We start from the raw sequence: 17,239 nt of genomic DNA, 5'->3' as shown, positions 1-17,239 counted from the left end.
CATTATCAAGTCAACGCAAGGCATTCAGCTTAAACTGGGCAGCTTTTAAAGTTGTGACACTGAGATGGAAGATGAAGGCAAACATGCACTCACTGTAGCTGAGACATGGAGGTAAATGAAACATCATCTACAAGGCACCAGTCAGGAATGTGATGGAATATTCCCCACTCCCCACAGCTCCAACAACACTCAAGAAGCTTGACACCATCCAGGACAAAGCAGCCTGCTTGATTGGCACCACATCTACAAACATCCACTCCCTCCACCAGCAAACACCCAGTAGTAGCAACGTGTACTATCTACAAGATGCACTGCAGAAATTCACGTTAGGCAGCACCTTCCAAATCCCATCCAGAAGAACAAGGATAGCGGAAACATGGGAACACCACCACCTGCCAGTTCTCCTCCAAGCCACTCACCATCCTGACATGGAAATATATCACCGTTCCTTCACTGCTGCTGGGTCAAAATCCTTGAATTCCCTCCCTAAGGGCCTTGTGGATCAACCCACAGCAGGTGGATTGCAGTGGTTCAGGAAGGCAGCTCACCACCACCTTCTCAAGGGCAACTAGGGATGGGTAATAAATGCTGGTGATAGGTCGGAGTAGGGTGGAGGCGGAGGGGTCAAGAAGAAGACTGCAGGTCAGGAAGGCGGTGCCGGGCTGGAAGGCCTGCAGCCTTCCAGCCCGGCACCGCCTTCCTGACCTGCAGTCTTCTTCTTGACCCCTCCGCCTCCACCCTACTCCGACCTATCACCCTCACCTTGACCTCTTTCCACCTATCACATTTCCAACTCCCCTCCTCCAAGTCCCTCCTCCCTACCTTTTATCTTCTCCTGCTGAACACTCTCTGCTCATTCCTGAAGAAGGGCCTGTGCCCGAAACGTCGAATCTCCTGTTCCCTGGATGCTGCCTGACCTGCTGTGCTGTTCCAGCAATAAAGTTTCAACTTTGATCTCCAGCATCTGCAGACCTCACTTTCTCCCCTAATAAATGCTGGGCCCAGCCCATGTCCCACAAAGGAATTATAAAATTTGGAATTCAGTAACATCCAGTTTAAGTCTGAAACAACTTAGGGAGAGATATTGGAGGGAATACACAAACCTCCAATGACCTCACCTACCCAACTCTTCCAGGCCCACTAACCACACACAGCAGAAACTGCAGACTGGACACCACACTTGCAGCCATCTCCCAACCCATCACACTGGAAAGTGCAAGGAAGGATGCTACTTTTTAATGCCAAGAGCCTGTCTAAAGATAACGATAATTATGAGACAAATTAAACACACACTGACTAAAACCAATAGCAATGAACAATTAAAGTGTGTACAATGCCCATACCAGTAACGCATAACAAACAACACATCAGCTATAAGCTGGTGTTTCATTATAAATACTGTACCTACTATTGCTAAACAGTAGATATTAAATCAATTCGGAATTGTGATACAGATAGCAACTTCTCAGTTTAAAATGCTGGCTGACTTTTACAGGCCATTCTGATTTGTACTAACAGTGAGTCCATCACCAAATTCTCAAGGGCAACTTGAATATATAAATGCTGATCTTCCCATTTACATTTCAGACCACGTGAACAAATAAATAAAATCAAATGAATCGTGCAAAGGAGCAGACGCTAAAATGAATGGGCAGAGGGCTTACCTTTTGCTCTTTATTGGTTGTGATTTCATGCCCATGATCTTAGCCGGAGGAGGTGGGTGAGATGGCAGAGGGGGTGGGGAGCAAACATTTCCTTTCGTTGCCATTGGTTTCGCTGGAGGGGATGAGCCCCGGGAATTTTTATCTACAGCATATTTAAAGGTTCTGCGGGGTTTAGGGACCGGATTGATTTGACGTGATTCATCAGTTTCCTCATCCGTATACACATTGTCTGGGCTCCGAATGGTTCTCTCTCTGCTCTCAAAGATCTGCAAATCTAATTCCTTTTCCGTTGAGCTGGTGCTTTCGCGTTTTCTTTTCAGCTCAGCAGCACTTAATGCATTCTTATCTTGTAGAACATCTTCCATCTTCTTCTTCCAGAAATTCTTGGATGTATAAAAATTCCCCGGAGGTAGTAACTTGCCAGTATCTGAAGTATTCTGCACCAAATTCTCCATCTTTTTTACCTGAGGTATCACAGAACCAGTCCCCCTTGAGTTTGGCTCGCCCCAGTTTTTCTCATCTGCATGTTTGACCTTTTGGTCATTTGTACTTTGTCCTTCCCTGAAATCCAGGCCTAGGCTTTTAGCCTTGACTAGGCCTCGCTTGTTGCCACCTACTGGGCCTTCAGCCTTTGCATCGAACAGGCACCCGCACTCTGGGGGTGTGCTTTTATCCTTGCTGACATTTGATTTCCCCTCCCATTGCGAGATCTTTTGTTTAATGTTGACGTTGTGGTGTCGGGAGCTGATTCGATCTCCGAGGTTGGGTACAGTACCCACCGAGTGCATTTTCTGCAGCGGTTTCTTTACACCGGACCCATTTTGAGGTGCAGACACCCCCCACCCCAGAGCCTTGTATCCAAGCAGCCGTGTATCATTCAGGCCCGTTTTACTTGGAGAGACTTGGAAAGAGTGCTCCACTGTTGCAGCCGGTGGTAGGCCTCCCCTCGAGGCCCCAGCTGTTTGGACCTCGCCCAAGTTCCTGGTTGGAGGCCACTTGTACACACAGAGACCTTTGCCTGCAGAACTCTGAGGGATCTGGCTAAGGGCGTCTTCAATTTCCTTCACAATTCTCCTGACCCTGCCAAAAGAAAAACATATGACTGCACTAAGATCTGATTAGTCACTCTGTAGGCGTGACAGTGAGAGGAGAAAGTTGGCAAGTGTGTGTCAAAAGGGACTACTGCTTGGCAGCAGAGTGGTAGGGTTGTTGCCAAGCCATAGTTATTCACATGACAGTCAGCAGGATCCAAGTCTGTCATTCCAAACGACAGCATGATGCTTCTGCACAATGCATAACATTCCACAATCATGCAGCATCAAGGGAAAATATCAAAGCAATCACACAAAAAAAAGATGGTATTTAGAAATAAAATTCCTATGGCAGCTCATCAAATGGGAAGTTTTTGAAGAATGTGGGAAGGTGGGTGGCTGAAAGAACGCTTTCTATGATTAAAGCATTTCAGACATTTAAATCACTATTCAGCACTTCCACAACTGAGAAAGTGCTTTTAAGGGGGGGCAAAGAAAGATGGACAGTAAGCCAGGGGAGGAGACGTGCAAAGAGAAGAGAGAGAGAGAGAGAGACTCGTGAGCTCTACCAGGACCAAGAACCACACACACACACACACACTGCTTCACCAAGTCTGCATTCATGCAGCATCACACTGAGCTCTGGGTGTTAAGAGAGAACGGCTTTGGAAAATCTGGTTCTCATGGCTAAAGACCACGAATTGGGGTACCCCATTAGCAGTCCTGGGGACTTGCTACAAACCCCGCCCCCGTGAGACATTAGCACCTCCTCCTGCTGCAGATGGCTCCAATTGTCAAGCAGTTTTCCTCCCTGTCCTTCAGTTTTCCTTCATCCTTTTCTGGGAATGTTGCCTCACAGTGATGTGATTCCTAGGGGAGCAATGACCCTCTGTGCCCCTACTCCTCCAGTGAGTGAAGCCTGAAGAGCTGGGAATGTTTTCTACAAGTCCAGGCTCTGGGCAGACTCAGCAGGGACACCTTCCTCCATAACATGAGGGGTGGGGGTATGAGTGTGTGGACAGAGAGAGATAGAGGAGGGAGGGAGAGAAAGACAAACAGATAGAGCTTAGAGATAGCGAGGAGGGGAGAGATAGCCAGTCAGAGGGTGAGTGAGAGGGGAGAGAGATAGAGGGGGAGAATGAGTGACAGGGAAAGACAGCAGGTAAGTGAGAGAGAGAGAGGGGTGGGGAAGAGAGAGGGTGGAAAGACAGTGTTAGACAGGTAGACAGATTGGTGGGGGGGGGGGAAGGGAGGTAGTGAGAGAGAGAGAGAGAGAGACAGAGACAGAGACAGAGAGAGAGAGAGAGAGAGAGAGAGACAGAGAGACAGAGAGAGAGAGAGAGAGAGAGAGAGAGAGAGAGAGAGAGCGCAAAACAGACAGGTATAAAGAAACATTTGGAGAAATTGTACCCTCTGTGTACTGGCTGGTTTGCTGCTGTCATGTGACCTCAGCAATGGGTAGTAAAGGCAAAAGTGAGGAGGCTGCAGATACTGGAAATCAGAGTCGAGATTAGATGGTGCTGGAAAAGCACAGCAGGTCAGGCAGCATCCGAGGAGCGAGAAAATCGACATTTCAGGCAAAAACCCTTCAGTGTATTACCAGGCGGATGGGTGAGGTGCTGCATTTTGCTGAGTGCCAAACAAATCTACATGAGATGGGCAGAGCCAGGGGAGACCCCATAAACCCAGGTTTCTTTCGCTTTTTCTCTCTTTTGTGGGCATCGCTGCCTGGCCCAGCTTCCCCTTGAGACGGTGGTGCTGAGCTGCCCTCTGGAACTGCTGCAGTCCACCTGCTGTAGGTAGTCCCACAATGCCCCTCGGGATTTTGAGCCAGTGGCAGTGAAGGAACACCAATATATTTTCCATGTCAGGATGGTGAGCGGCTTGGAGGGGAACTAGCAGGTGGTGGTGTTCTCATGTATCTGCTGCCATTGTCCTTCTAGAAGGTTGTGGTTGTGGGTTGTTTGGAAAGTGGTATCTAAGGGATCTTTGATGAATTTCTGCAGTGCATCTTATAGATAGTACACACTGTTGCTACTGAGCATTGATGGTGGAGGCAGTGGATATACGTCTTGGATGCTTTGTCCTGAAAGGTGTCACACTGAATGACAAGCGGGGAGAGGAGGGGAGAGAGAGAGTGTGCGAGAGTGAGAGAGTGTGCGAGAGAGAGTGAGAGAGTGTGCGAGAGAGAGAGAGAGAGTGTGCGAGAGAGAGTGAGAGAGTGTGCGAGAGAGAGAGTGTGCGAGAGAGAGAGTGTGCGAGAGAGAGAGTGTGCGAGAGAGAGAGTGTGCGAGAGAGAGAGTGTGCGAGAGAGAGAGTGTGCGAGAGAGAGAGCGAGAGAGAGAGAGTGCGAGAGAGAGAGTGTGCGAGAGAGAGAGTGTGCGAGAGAGAGAGTGTGCGAGAGAGAGAGTGTGCGAGAGAGAGAGAGAGAGTGTGCGAGAGAGTGTGCGAGAGAGAGAGTGTGCGAGAGAGAGAGTGTGCGAGAGAGAGAGTGTGCGAGAGAGAGTGCAAGAGAGAGAGTGTGCGAGAGAGAGAGTGTGCGAGAGAGAGAGTGTGCGAGAGAGAGAGTGTGCGAGAGAGAGAGAGAGAGAGAGTGCGAGAGAGAGTGTGCGAGAGAGAGAGAGAGTGTGCGAGAGAGAGTGTGCGAGAGAGCGCGAGAGAGCGAGAGAGTGAGCGAGAGAGATCGAGAGCGTGCGAGAGATGGACAGAGGAAGAGGCACACACACACGGGGAGCACGGTGGCTCAGTGGTTAGCACTGCTGCCTCACAGCACCAGAGATTCGGGTTCAATTCCCACGACTGACTGTGTGGAGTTTGCACATTCTCCCCGTGTCTGCGTGGGTTTCCTCTGGGTGCTCCGGTTTCCTCCCACAGTCCAAAAATGTGCAGGTTAAGTGAATTGGCCATGCTAAATTGCCCATACTGTTAGGTGAAGGGGTAAATGTAGGGGAATGGGTCTGGGTGGGTTGCGCTTCGACGGGTCAGTGTGGACTTGTTGGGCCGAAGGGCCTGTTTCCACACTAAGAAATCTAATCTAATCTAACACATACAAATTACAGTAAGAGTGAGGGAGGGGCACACACAAACTCACAGGAGAAAGTCATACCGAGGACAGATAGAGGAGAGGAGAGGAGAGAAACATCCTTGACAGTAAGACCAACTGAGACACTGGAGAAATACAGGAAGATACAGAATGGAGCACAAAAGAGGGAAAAGAGCAAAAGAGGGAGAGAAAGAGAAGAGTGAAAGTGAAAGAGGGAGAAAAAGTGAAAGAAAAACACGAAGGCGAGAGGAAAAAAGACCTTGGAGGTGAAAACAGTTCAGAATCTTGCAATTTGACGATACACCCAACTCTGCAACATTGAAACCGAAGCTCAGTGAGCTGCCTATACTGACCTTCTGTAAGGTGAGGGATTGCTGGGAGAGTGAGACGCTGCTGAAACCCCAGCTCTGGTATCACTCATCACTCCATCTCCTGGCACACAGTGTCATGTACACCTAGAATATGAAAGGAGACACAGAGGAGCTTAAACATAAGAGATTTTAAATCAAACAACAACCCAGGGTCAGAGGATTGAGGCTGTTTCAATGAACTGGGACAGACAGAAATGGTTCAGATACTGATCTCCAATTTAGAGTGCAGACCTGCAACTCTGAGGGACCCTGTTCCTGCGGTTATTGAGCAGAAACCCCCATGGGGGGAGGTGATTGTAGACAGGATCGACAGGTTGTGGTTATGAGTTATCCTGGTCAGTGCAGGTCATAGCCTGGCAACAACTGCTCTCTTGGGTCTTTGGGATTTAAAGAAGCAAGCTTTTAATTTGATTTAGAAATGGAAACTGATCAAGCAGAGTCAGCATGGCCTCACAAAGAGAAAATCCTACTGAGGATGTTCATTCAAATTCTTTGAGGAAGCAGGATAGATAAAGGGGAAGCAGTGGATGTAACAGATTAATTTCCTGAAAGTGTTTGACAGGGTAGTACACATTGGGCTCCTTAATAAGGTATTAGCATGGATAGAGGATTGGCTAACCAGCAGAAGATGGAGAGCTGGGATAAGGGGGGCATAGTCAAGTTAGCGACATGTAACTAGTGATGTGCCCGGGGATCAGTACTGGGCCACAGTTATTTAAAAGATACATTAATGACTTGGATAAGGAAAGTGAATGCCAAGTTTTCAGATAGGTGGGAAGGCAAGTGATGGTGAGGATGATACAAAGAGCCTTCAGAGGGATATAGACAGGTCAGCGAATGGGCAAAAAACCTGGCAGATGGAATACAGTGTAGAAAAATGCAATGCACTTTGGTTGGAAGAATAGAAGAGTTGAATATTATTTAAATGCAGAAAGCTGCAGAACGGAGGGATTTGGGAGTTCCCATCCATGAATCACAAAAAATGCAGCATCTAAGTTCAGTGGATAATGGCGAAGGCAAATGAAACGTTGGCCTTTATTTCAAAGGGAAGGGGTAGAAAGGTAGGGAGGATTTGCTAAAACTATATATATAAAGCACCAGTCAGACCAGAGCTGGGATACTGTGAACTGCATTGGGTCCCATAGCTAAGGAAAGATGCATTGGCATTGGAGGCAGTCTAGAGAAGATACATAAGGCTAATATCAGCTATGGAGGGACTCTCTTACGAGGGAGGGTTGAGTTGGTTGAGGCCAGAACGCATTGGAATTTATAAGAATGACAGGCAATCTTATTGAAACATATTTGCTTCTTAGGAATTTGACAGGCTGGATGTGGAAAGGTTGTTTCCTCTTGTGAGGATGTCTAAGACCAGAGGGCATACTCTCAGAATAACAACGGGTCTCCCAGTTAAAACACAGAGGAGGAGGAATACCTTCGCTCAGAGGGCAGTGAATGTGTGGAATTCTTTCCCACAGAGGCTGGATTATGAAGTACATTCAAGACTGAGACAGAAGATTTTTAATCCGGAAGAGAATCAAAAGGAAAAATGCAGGAAAGGGAAGTTGAGGATTACCAGATCAGCCACAATCTCAATGAATGGCAAAGCAGACTCTGTGGGCTGAATGGCCTCCTCCTGCTCCTGGTGTCTTGTGGTCCTCCATTCTTGGGTTTACAGGCTGCAGTTATGTTTGTATTTGAAAACCTGGAGCTGGACTGTTTGTGGTGATCAGTGTTCCCAGCTTCCAGCTGGCATGACAAACTCCAACAGGAGAAACAGCAATATTCAAATCAGGAGGGTGGGGCTTGGTTTATCCCCTGCTGCCCCCACTCCCCAACAGCTCCATTGGGACCCTTCAAATAACAGTCCCAAATAAAACCAACTGAGTGGAGAGTGTGGCGCTGGAAAAGCACAGCAGGTCAGGCAGCATCGGAGGAGCAGGAGAATCAACATAAGCCCTTCATCAGGACCCGAAACATCGACTCCCCTGCTCCTCAGATGCTGCCTGACCAGCTGTGCTTTTCCAGCACCACACTCTCGACTCTGATCTCCAACATCTGCAGTCCTCACTTTCTCTAAAAAACAAACCAACTACTTAGAGGGGTACCTGAAGGAAGAGTTGGTTCTGCCAATAATGCCAGCTTTCGAAAATGAATTGAAACAAGAAATATCTTAAAGCTGGAGACAGTCTCTCTGCATTGATGGGATAATTTATAGGATCCAAGTGACTGTTCTGTTCCTAACCACTTTGTCCTGGAGTCTCCACAGAATAAATAACAGTTTACAAAATATGGTTACGAACAAAACTGCAAAATCAGAGAGGTGCTGTACAAAGCCTTCTCATCTCCCTTGTACCCCTCCCCCCCCCCCCTTGAATTCTCATCTTTAAGCATTTTGGAGGTCCGAAAGAAACTGCTGAATGAGGTAGGGCAGTTGGAGAGAGGGGCTGTGTGAGACAATCTCCAGAAAATGTTTCAGCATCACTGGCAACCCTGTAACCAAGTCAGTGGTAGAGATGATGAATGCACATGGTGTTGCCAATCTGCATTGGTTCTTTGCACCATTGTCTGAGCCCGTGTCACTCTGGAAGTCAGTAAATTAGGTAGCTGCTCTCGCCCTAACCCTAATCCTGTGGGGTGGCACGGTGGCTCAGTGGTTAGCACTGCTGCCTCACAGCACCAGGGACCCAGGTTCAATTCCAGCCTTGGCCGACTGTCTGTGTGGAGTTTGCACATTCTCCCCGTGTCTGCGTGGGTTTTCTCTGGGTGCTCTGGTTTCCTCCCACCGTCCAAAGATGTCCAGGTTAGGTGAATTGGCCATGCCAAATTGCCCGTAGTTTTAGGTGCATTAGTCAGTGGGAAATACGTCTGGTGGGTTACTGTTCGGAGGGTCGGTGTGGACTTGTTGGGCCGAAGAGTCTGTTTCCACACTGTGGGGAATCTAATCTAAGAATCTAATTTAATCCCAACCCTAACCAAGCTGCTTCATGAAGCTTCACAATCACCAGCCTCTGTCTTTCTCCACACTTGCCTCTTGGAATGCAATGCCACCATCTTGATTTCCCATCACAACTTTTAAAATGGACATATTCGATGCAGATTATTTATGCTGCCCCTTTCTTATTTTACAAACCTCCTATCTCACCTTGCACATTCCTCTACACTTGGCTCCTAATCCACCAATGCCCAACAATTCTATCTTCCTCTTCAAATCCTCCAGGTTCTTGATCCTCCCAATCTTAGGCACACCCTCCAGCCCCAAATCCCTCAGATCCCAGTAATCTTCTTATACAGCCACTCCACCCTCACCTCACTGTTAGCAACCATCTAAACCCTAACATTCCCTGAACTGGTTACTTTTCAAACTCTTTCAGTTCCTTTTAAATCATGGCTTCAAACACACCTCTTCGACCAGGCTACTATCCCCTTTTTAATACAAGTGGCAATATTTTTCTGATTATGTTCCTGTGAAGCACTGTGGTACATTTTCCTGCATTATAAGTTATGTAACTACACTGTGTCGTGTGTGTTACCTTGGCTCAGTTGTTAGGTTTTTAGCTTAATTCGGAGGACCATCCAATAAACTGTGCAATTGCTACTCATGGAATCTTGCTGAGCACAAACCGGCTGCAATCATTCACTGCATGCCAAGAGATACTAGAAATAAAAAGTACTTTATTGGGTTAAAAGTACCAGGATGTCTTGAGGTTATCAAAAGAAAATTCAACGCAAGTTCCCTCTTTATCAAGTTACATCACCAAATGGACATCAGTCAAGAAATATCATCTCATTTTGTCAAGTGGAAAATAGCTGGTTTTGAACTGCCATTGTTACACTAGAGTCAATCCTCATATTTGAGCGACTTTGCTGCAATCCTCAGACAGCTTTTTAAATTCTTTTACACGACGGGAACATGCAGGGATCGCCCAGTCCTTTTGGTGCCATACTCTGGACTGCACTCCTTCAAAGTACTGATACACCAGAGTAGACTTCAACGCTGAGGATCTGAACTACTGTCTCGATCCACTGCAATTCATGTATCTCCGTGGAGTTGTCAGTCAGGGGAGCTTTCCAGTAACAGTGAGGGAACAGCAGTGCAATTCCAAGTCAGGATTATTGCCGGTGCCTCACCTCCCATGGGCCAGGAAGATCTGATCCAACTCTTTCACACATTTCCTTGCCCTTCCTTTGACCTTCCCCATCTCTCTGCTCTTTTCCATTTTCTGCTTTAAGTCGCCTCCAGTATTGACAGCCACACCTTCAGCTGCCTACGCCCCAATTCTCTCCCTAAACGTCTCTAACTTTCTCCTCCTTGAATTGACGTTGAGTGGTGGTGGGGGGTGGGGGGTCACCTGCCTCACTGGAAGGGTCTTTACACTGAGGAATTTTTCAAAACCCACCTGGCAAGCCATCAATCCAACCATGTGGCTCCTTGATGAATCCTACATTCCTTGGTAACCCCCAAGACAGCCTGCACCATGGAGTTCATGCTGCTTTGGCCGGAAAACAGCGAGTGAAGACTATTTACCCCAGTCAGCACTACCAGGAAACAAACATGGCCGAAGTAAACTTGCATTGCCCCTTCTCAGCTTGGTGACAACTGGACTGACTTTCTTAAGCTGGGAGTACAACATCGATTTATCTCTGTTTGTACTGTCTAGCTCTGAACGAACACATGCACAGATACTGATATACACAGAAACCTATACAAACAGGATTGCAGATCCATACACACACACACACACACAGAAACCTACACACATGGATACAAACAACCATACATATCCAATGTATGGAAGCAATCTCTTCCCTTGCTTCCCAGAGGATCCTAGGATAGATCCCATCCGGCCCAGGGGACTTGTCTATTATCACACTCTGCAGTATTTCTAATACCTCTTCCTTGTGAACCTCAATCTCTTCTAGTCTAGATGCAAGTATCTCTGTATCTTCCTCGCCAACATTTTCATTTTCTATAGTGAACACTGTCGAAAAATATTTATTTAGTGCTTCCCCTATCTCCTCTGACTCCACACACAACTTCCCACTATTATCCTTGATTGGTCCTAATTTAACTCTCATCATTCTTTTATTCCTGACATACCTATGGAAAGCCTTAGGGTTAACCCTGATCCTATCCGCCAACAACTTCTCATGTCTCCTCCTGGCTCTTCTGAGCTCTCTTTTTAGGTCTTTCCTGACTTCCTTGTAACCCTCAAGTGCCCTGAGTTTTCACATTTTGTCCTAACATAAGCCGCCTTCTTCTTGACCAGGGATTCCACTTCCTTAGTAAACCACGGCTCACGCGTTCTATATCTTCCTCCCTGCCTGACAGGTACATACTTCTCTCGGACACACAGGAGCTTTTCCTTGAATAAGCTCCACATTTTTAATGTGCTCATCCCGTGCAGTTTCCTTCCTCATTCTACGCTTCCTAAATCTTTCCTAATTGCATCGTAATTTCCCTTCCCCCAGCTGTAACTCTTGCTCGGTGGTGTACACCTATCCCTTTCCATCATTAAAGTAAACCTGACAGAATAGGGATCGCTGTCTCCAAAGTGCTCACCTACATCCAAATCTAACACCTGGCCGGGCTCGTTACCCAGTACTAAATCTAATGTGGCTTCGCCCCCTGTTGGCCTGTCTACATACTGTGTCAGGAAGCCCTCCTGCACACACTGGACAAAAACTGACCCACCTATAGTACTCGCACTGTAGTGATCCCAGTCAATATTTGGATAGTTGAAGTCCCCCATGACAACTACCCTATCTCTCTCACTCCTATCAAGAATCATCTTTGCTATCCTTTCCTCTACATCTCTGGGACTATTCGGAGGCCTATAGAAAACTCCCAGCATGGTGACTTCTCCTTTCCTGTTTCTAACCTCAGCCCAAACTACATCAGTTAACGAGTCCCCAAACATCCTTTCTACAACTATAATATTGTCCCTGATCAACAATGCCACACCTCCCCCTCTTTTGCCATCTTCTCTGTTCTTACTGAAATATCTGAATCCCGGAACCTGCAACAGCCATTCCTGTCCCTGCTCTATCCATGTCTCCGTAATGGCCACAACATCGAAGTCCCAGGTACCAACCCACGCTGCCAGTTCACCCACTTTATTTCGGATACTCCTCTCGTTGAAGTACACACACTTCAAACCAGGTTCTCGCTTGCCAGTGTCAGATACTTGATTTGGGAACTCCCTACTCTCATCCTCTTCTGTACCTGTCCTACAATTTTGGTTCCCATCCCCCTGCTGTATTAGTTTAAATCCACCTTAATAGCTTTAGCGAATTTCCCAGCCAGGATATTGGTACCCCTCTGGTTTAGATGAAGACCATCCTGCTTGTAGAGGTCCCACCTACCCCAGAAAGAGCTCCAATTATCCAAAAACCCCAAACCCTCCCTCCTGCACCATCTCTGTAGTGTTCAACTCCTTTCTCTCCCTATTCCTCACCTCACTAGCACGTGGCACGGGCAGCAAACCAGAGAAAACAACTCTGTTTTCCGAGCTCTAAGCTTCCATCCTGGCTCCCTGAATTTCTGCCTTAAGTCCCCATCTCTCTTCCGACCTATGTCGTTGGTGCCAATGTGGACCACGACTTGGGGCTGCTCTCCCTCTCCCCGAAGGATCCCAAAAACACGATCAGAGACATCACGGACCCTGGCACCTGGGAGGCAACACACCAACCGTGAGTCTCTCTCGTCCCCACAGAACCTCCTATCTGTCCCCCTAACTATTGAGTCCCCAAGGACTACTGCTCTGCTCCTCTTCCCCCTTCCCTTCTGAGCAGCAGGTGCCCCACTGCTTTCCCCTGGTAAGTTATCCCCCCAACAGTATCCAAAACGGTATACTTATTGTTGAGGGGAATGGCCACAGGGCACTGCCTGCTGGTTCCCTTTCTGTCCCCTAACTGTCACCCATCTGTCTTTTTCTTTTATCTGGGGAGTGACTACCTCTTGAGCGAGCGAAAGAGAGAAAGAGAGTGAAAAAAAGAGTGGGAAAGAGAGCAAGGAAGAGAGAAAGAGAGAGAAAGAAAGAGGGAGGGAGGGAGGGAGGGAGGGAGAGAGAGAGAGCGAGAGAAAGAGAGAGAGAGAGAGCGAGAGAAAGAGAAGAGAGAGCGAGAGAAAGAGAGAGAGAGAGAGCGAGAGAAAGAGAGAGAGAGAGCGAGAGAGCGAGCGAGCGAGCGAGAGAGAGAGAGAAGAAAAAGGGGATGGGTGATAGAGAGAGAGAGCAGGAAAGAGGTTGAACTTTGGAACAGTGGGTTTCAGGATCTATGCCTCTCTGCCAGTTCAGTACAGGGTGGACTCTGCGCTGGCCAGAGAGAGTATGGCAGCGGTGGAGAAGGTGAGCAGGGAATCAGTAGGCAGTGACTAATCCAGACCAAATATGAGCACTTCAGATGTGGTATCATCACCGTCAGGAGCAGCCGCGCCCCATTTCCAAACAAAGTGTCAAGATGAGCATTGCCATCGGATGGAAAGGGTGTTGCTCGAAAGACTCTGTACACAGCTCAAATACCTTACGTTTTACTTCACTGCTGTTATGAAGTACAAAATCAGTCATGATCAGATGATTTATGAAGTAGCAGAGTCAGACATTACCTTTTAAACAACCAGGTAGGTTGTGTTTGTAAAATCACCTGAAACGTCTTTGTGTTGCATTAGTTTGTGATAGCTCTATGCCAATTTGCCTGGAGCAGGTTGCTAGCCTGTTGCCAAAGGCAAAGTTAAAAATCACACAACACCAGGTTATAGTCCAACAGGTTTAATTGGAAGCACACTAGCTTTCTTAGCGTTCAGATGGTAGTGGAGGGCTCAATCCTAACACAAAATTTATAGCAAAAATGTAACTGAAATTATACATTGAAAAATTGATTGTCTATTGAGTCTTTCACCTGTTTGAATACCATGATAGTTTCACTTCTTTCATTTGTAAATCACAAAACCTTTTGTTTAAAAGTTGCATTCTCAGGTTAGCTGTAACAACGGTGATAGCTAGACAATATGTTGAAGGTGTTGGCCCCCTGTGTTCTCTGTCTATGCCATGATGTTTAGATTGATTCTAATCTAAAAAGTGAGATAACGGAGTTTTACATGAACTCATGCAGTTTTTGAGCAAAGTACAATGTAACCCTGCAAGTACAAATTCACCCCACAAACGTATATGTGTGCATGTGGGTCTTTGTCTATCTATCTGTCTGTCTGTCTGGGTTGGGATTGTGAATGTGAGAAAGTGTATGTGTGTGTGTAGTGAGTATAGAGTGTCTTAGGTCTGTGAGGGGGTGCATGTGTGAGTGTGGGAATGTGTGTGTCTGTAAGGGTGTGTGTGGGTGTCTGTGTGCCTGTCTGTGTGTCGGGGTGTGTCGGGGTGTGTCGGGGTGTGTCGGGGTGTGGGGAGGAGTGTATGTGTGTGTGTATAGTGCAATGGTCATCACCTGTAACGTGACATGAACCCAAGGTCCCGGTTGAGACCCTCCCTATGGGTACTGAACTTAGCTATCAGCCTCTGCTTGGCCACTTTTCGCTGCTGCCTGTCCTGAAGTCCGCCTTGGAGGGTGGTCACCCGAAGGTCCGAGGCCGAATGTCCTGGACCGCTGAAGTGTTACCCAACACTTCCAAGCCAAAGGCAACGGTTTGTGGGATACCACTCTGCCTGAAGCACCATTAACCAAGATACTCTCTTGAGTTCACTGTCTACCCTAGGCTTTTTGCAAAGGCATTGAGGTTGATAATCAACCTGTTTTATGTTGTTTGTGTACTTTTCTGTGGTCAGAAATGAGATTTGAATTCAGAGCTTCTGACTCTGGTGTATGGAAGTTACCATTGTGCCACAAGACCTTTCTATAAAAATTCTAGGGACAACCTAACTTTGTATGTAAAGCACATTTTTCTTGTTGATAAAATGAGTGTGGCAATCCATATAAACCATCCATTTCCCACTTGGCATTATGGCTGGCATGGGCTGGTTGGACCGAACGGTCCTTCTAATGTTAAAACGCTTCATTTAGGAGGAGAATAAGAGTGGGAGGAAGACACAGTTTTGGGGAGAGGAGGTGCAGAAGAGAAACAGAATGGTGGTGTGGGAGTGAAATAGAATGTGCGGGAAGAATAGAATAGAGTGGGGGAAAGAGAATTGGGGGAGGAAGAGGGATATAAGAGTTGGGAGAGATATTGAGAAAGGGAGGTGGAAGAGAAATAGAGAATGGCAGTGGGGCAAGAGAGATGGGAGTAGAGAGAGAGGGGGAAATTAAATATAGAGAGAAGAAGGGTTAGAGATTGGGGGGGAGGGGAGAGGAGAATGATAGACAATGGAGGGAAGAGAGATAGAAAATGGTGGCAGAGGAAGATAGATTGAGGGCAGTGAGATACAGAGGGAGAGTGTTAAGAGAGTGGGGCCGTGAGACAATAGACAGAATAGGGATGGGGAGGGAAGGAAAAGAGAATGGAGGGGAGAGAAAGCGAGAATGGGACTGGGGAACAGGGAAAGGAGGGAGGAAGAGAGAAAAAAAAAGAGGGGGGAGAAAGAGGGAGTGAGAGAGGGGAGGAAAGGGAATGGGAAAGAGATCATAATAAGCCTTTTCAGAAATCCACAGTTTAAAAAATGCCTGCAGTATTCAGTCTTCCCTCTCTCTGCGCTTTCCCACCACCCCCCCTCCCAATTCTCCTCTCCCATGGCCTATATATTATTCACTTCAGCTGGATTTTATAGTCTATGAGCTTGTGCCAGGTCTGCAATGTGCCAGGACAGTAATTAAGTCAGCTTACATCAGTTATACTGCCCACTGAGCTCTCAAAGGGCTGCAGCTCACACAGGGGTACAGCAGCACTTTACTCAGGAGGGGCACATCAGGTAGTCATCGACAGGCATGAGACGGAGCAGTTTGTCCTGCCGAGTACTGGCCCAGCCAGACTCAGTGAGGAGAACATTATGTTCACAGTAGTCGCAATGGTACATTGGTATCCGCTTCACAGCCAAGTTATTGTTCAAGGAATAAATCTAATCAATATGTAACTACTTTCGCCACAGGTCAGTCTCTGTCCTGACCTGCAGTTCTCAGGCTGCCTTCCTGGGTCAAAGGTCATCCACACAGGAGAAGCAGTCAACGTCTGTATTAACACAATTTTTAAACTTCTAACCCCTTCCCAAATATCAAACAGGGGAGGGGAAGAGGAGGAAATGAGGCAGAAATAACTGGGCTGTTATTCCTGTTGTTAACTTAGATTACCTCAGTGTCTTCCCCCTTTCAACTGTAAGAGCACATATAGAGTGAAGCACTAATATATACTTGCTGTGATGCTGCCGTAGTTGAATGGCCCATTGACACTCAGTGTCCAGTGTGTACAACAGGAGGCGGCCTTACCCGGCTGAGAATAGCTGACTAACGTGGAATGGAGCGAGCAGGAAAGAGAAAGCTTGACATTTCTCCTCAAAAAACGTGGAACAACCGAGACTTCGACTGAAAAAAAGCCACATCAGATGGCATGCCCAGTATCTACACCTTTAATCCGGCCCTTCCAGGAAAGGGGCCATTTGCCGGGGAGGTGATTCCAAAGTTACCAGCAATCCCTGCCCAGTGCAACTCCTTCATTGAGATGTACTCACTCTCTTTGTGTGAGGCTAACCATAGACCTTGGCAGGATATGGGCACTGTACCAGGCTCTGTGCCAGTCCACAGTGCTGCTGCTTTTACACAGTGTTACTTCATGCAATCTGGGATTTATAATGACTGGATGCAGGAGGACTGAGCACTCTCTAACACAATCCACAATGGTTCCAGTTGGTCAGCAGATGGTGAGCTGAGGTGGGAGTGGGGTAACAGGTCCATAAGACCATAACACCATAAGACATAGGAGCGGAAGTAAGGCCATTCGGCCCATCGAGTCCACTCCGCCATTCAATCATGGCTGATGAGCATTTCAACTCCACTTACCCACATTCTCCCCGTAGCCCTTAATTCCTTGTGACATCAAGAATTTATCAATTTCTGCCTTGAAGACATTTAGCATCCCAGCCTCCACTGCACTCTGCGGCAATGAATTCCACAGGCCCACCACTCTCTGGCTGAAGAAATGTCTCCGCATTTCTGTTCTGAATTTACCCCTAATAATTCTAAGGCTGTGTCCACGGG

At 47.3% G+C, this 17,239-nt stretch overlaps 1 protein-coding gene across 2 annotated transcripts in view; it reads right to left on the bottom strand.

Annotated features, from left to right (window-relative positions):
* LOC122563308 (DENN domain-containing protein 2C-like) overlaps nucleotides 1–17,239 on the bottom strand; it is a 124,204-nt gene that overhangs the window by 58,911 nt on the left and 48,054 nt on the right. For both annotated transcript variants that reach the window (XM_043717024.2, XM_043717023.2), the window contains exons 2-3: nucleotides 6,092–6,193; nucleotides 1,665–2,744 (exon numbers count right to left, since the gene is read on the bottom strand). In XM_043717024.2, coding sequence (XP_043572959.2) covers nucleotides 1,665–2,744; nucleotides 6,092–6,159 — 1,148 coding nt within the window. In that variant the 5' untranslated portion in view covers nucleotides 6,160–6,193. The remainder of the gene's footprint in view (nucleotides 1–1,664; nucleotides 2,745–6,091; nucleotides 6,194–17,239) is intronic.

The sequence above is a fragment of the Chiloscyllium plagiosum genome, unplaced genomic scaffold (assembly GCF_037043375.1).
Source record: "Chiloscyllium plagiosum isolate Xiang-an unplaced genomic scaffold, Cpla_swu_hap1 HiC_scaffold_26, whole genome shotgun sequence".
In the NCBI taxonomy this organism is placed as follows: Eukaryota; Metazoa; Chordata; class Chondrichthyes; order Orectolobiformes; family Hemiscylliidae; genus Chiloscyllium; species Chiloscyllium plagiosum.
This window is presented reverse-complemented; position numbering and strand designations above follow the sequence as displayed.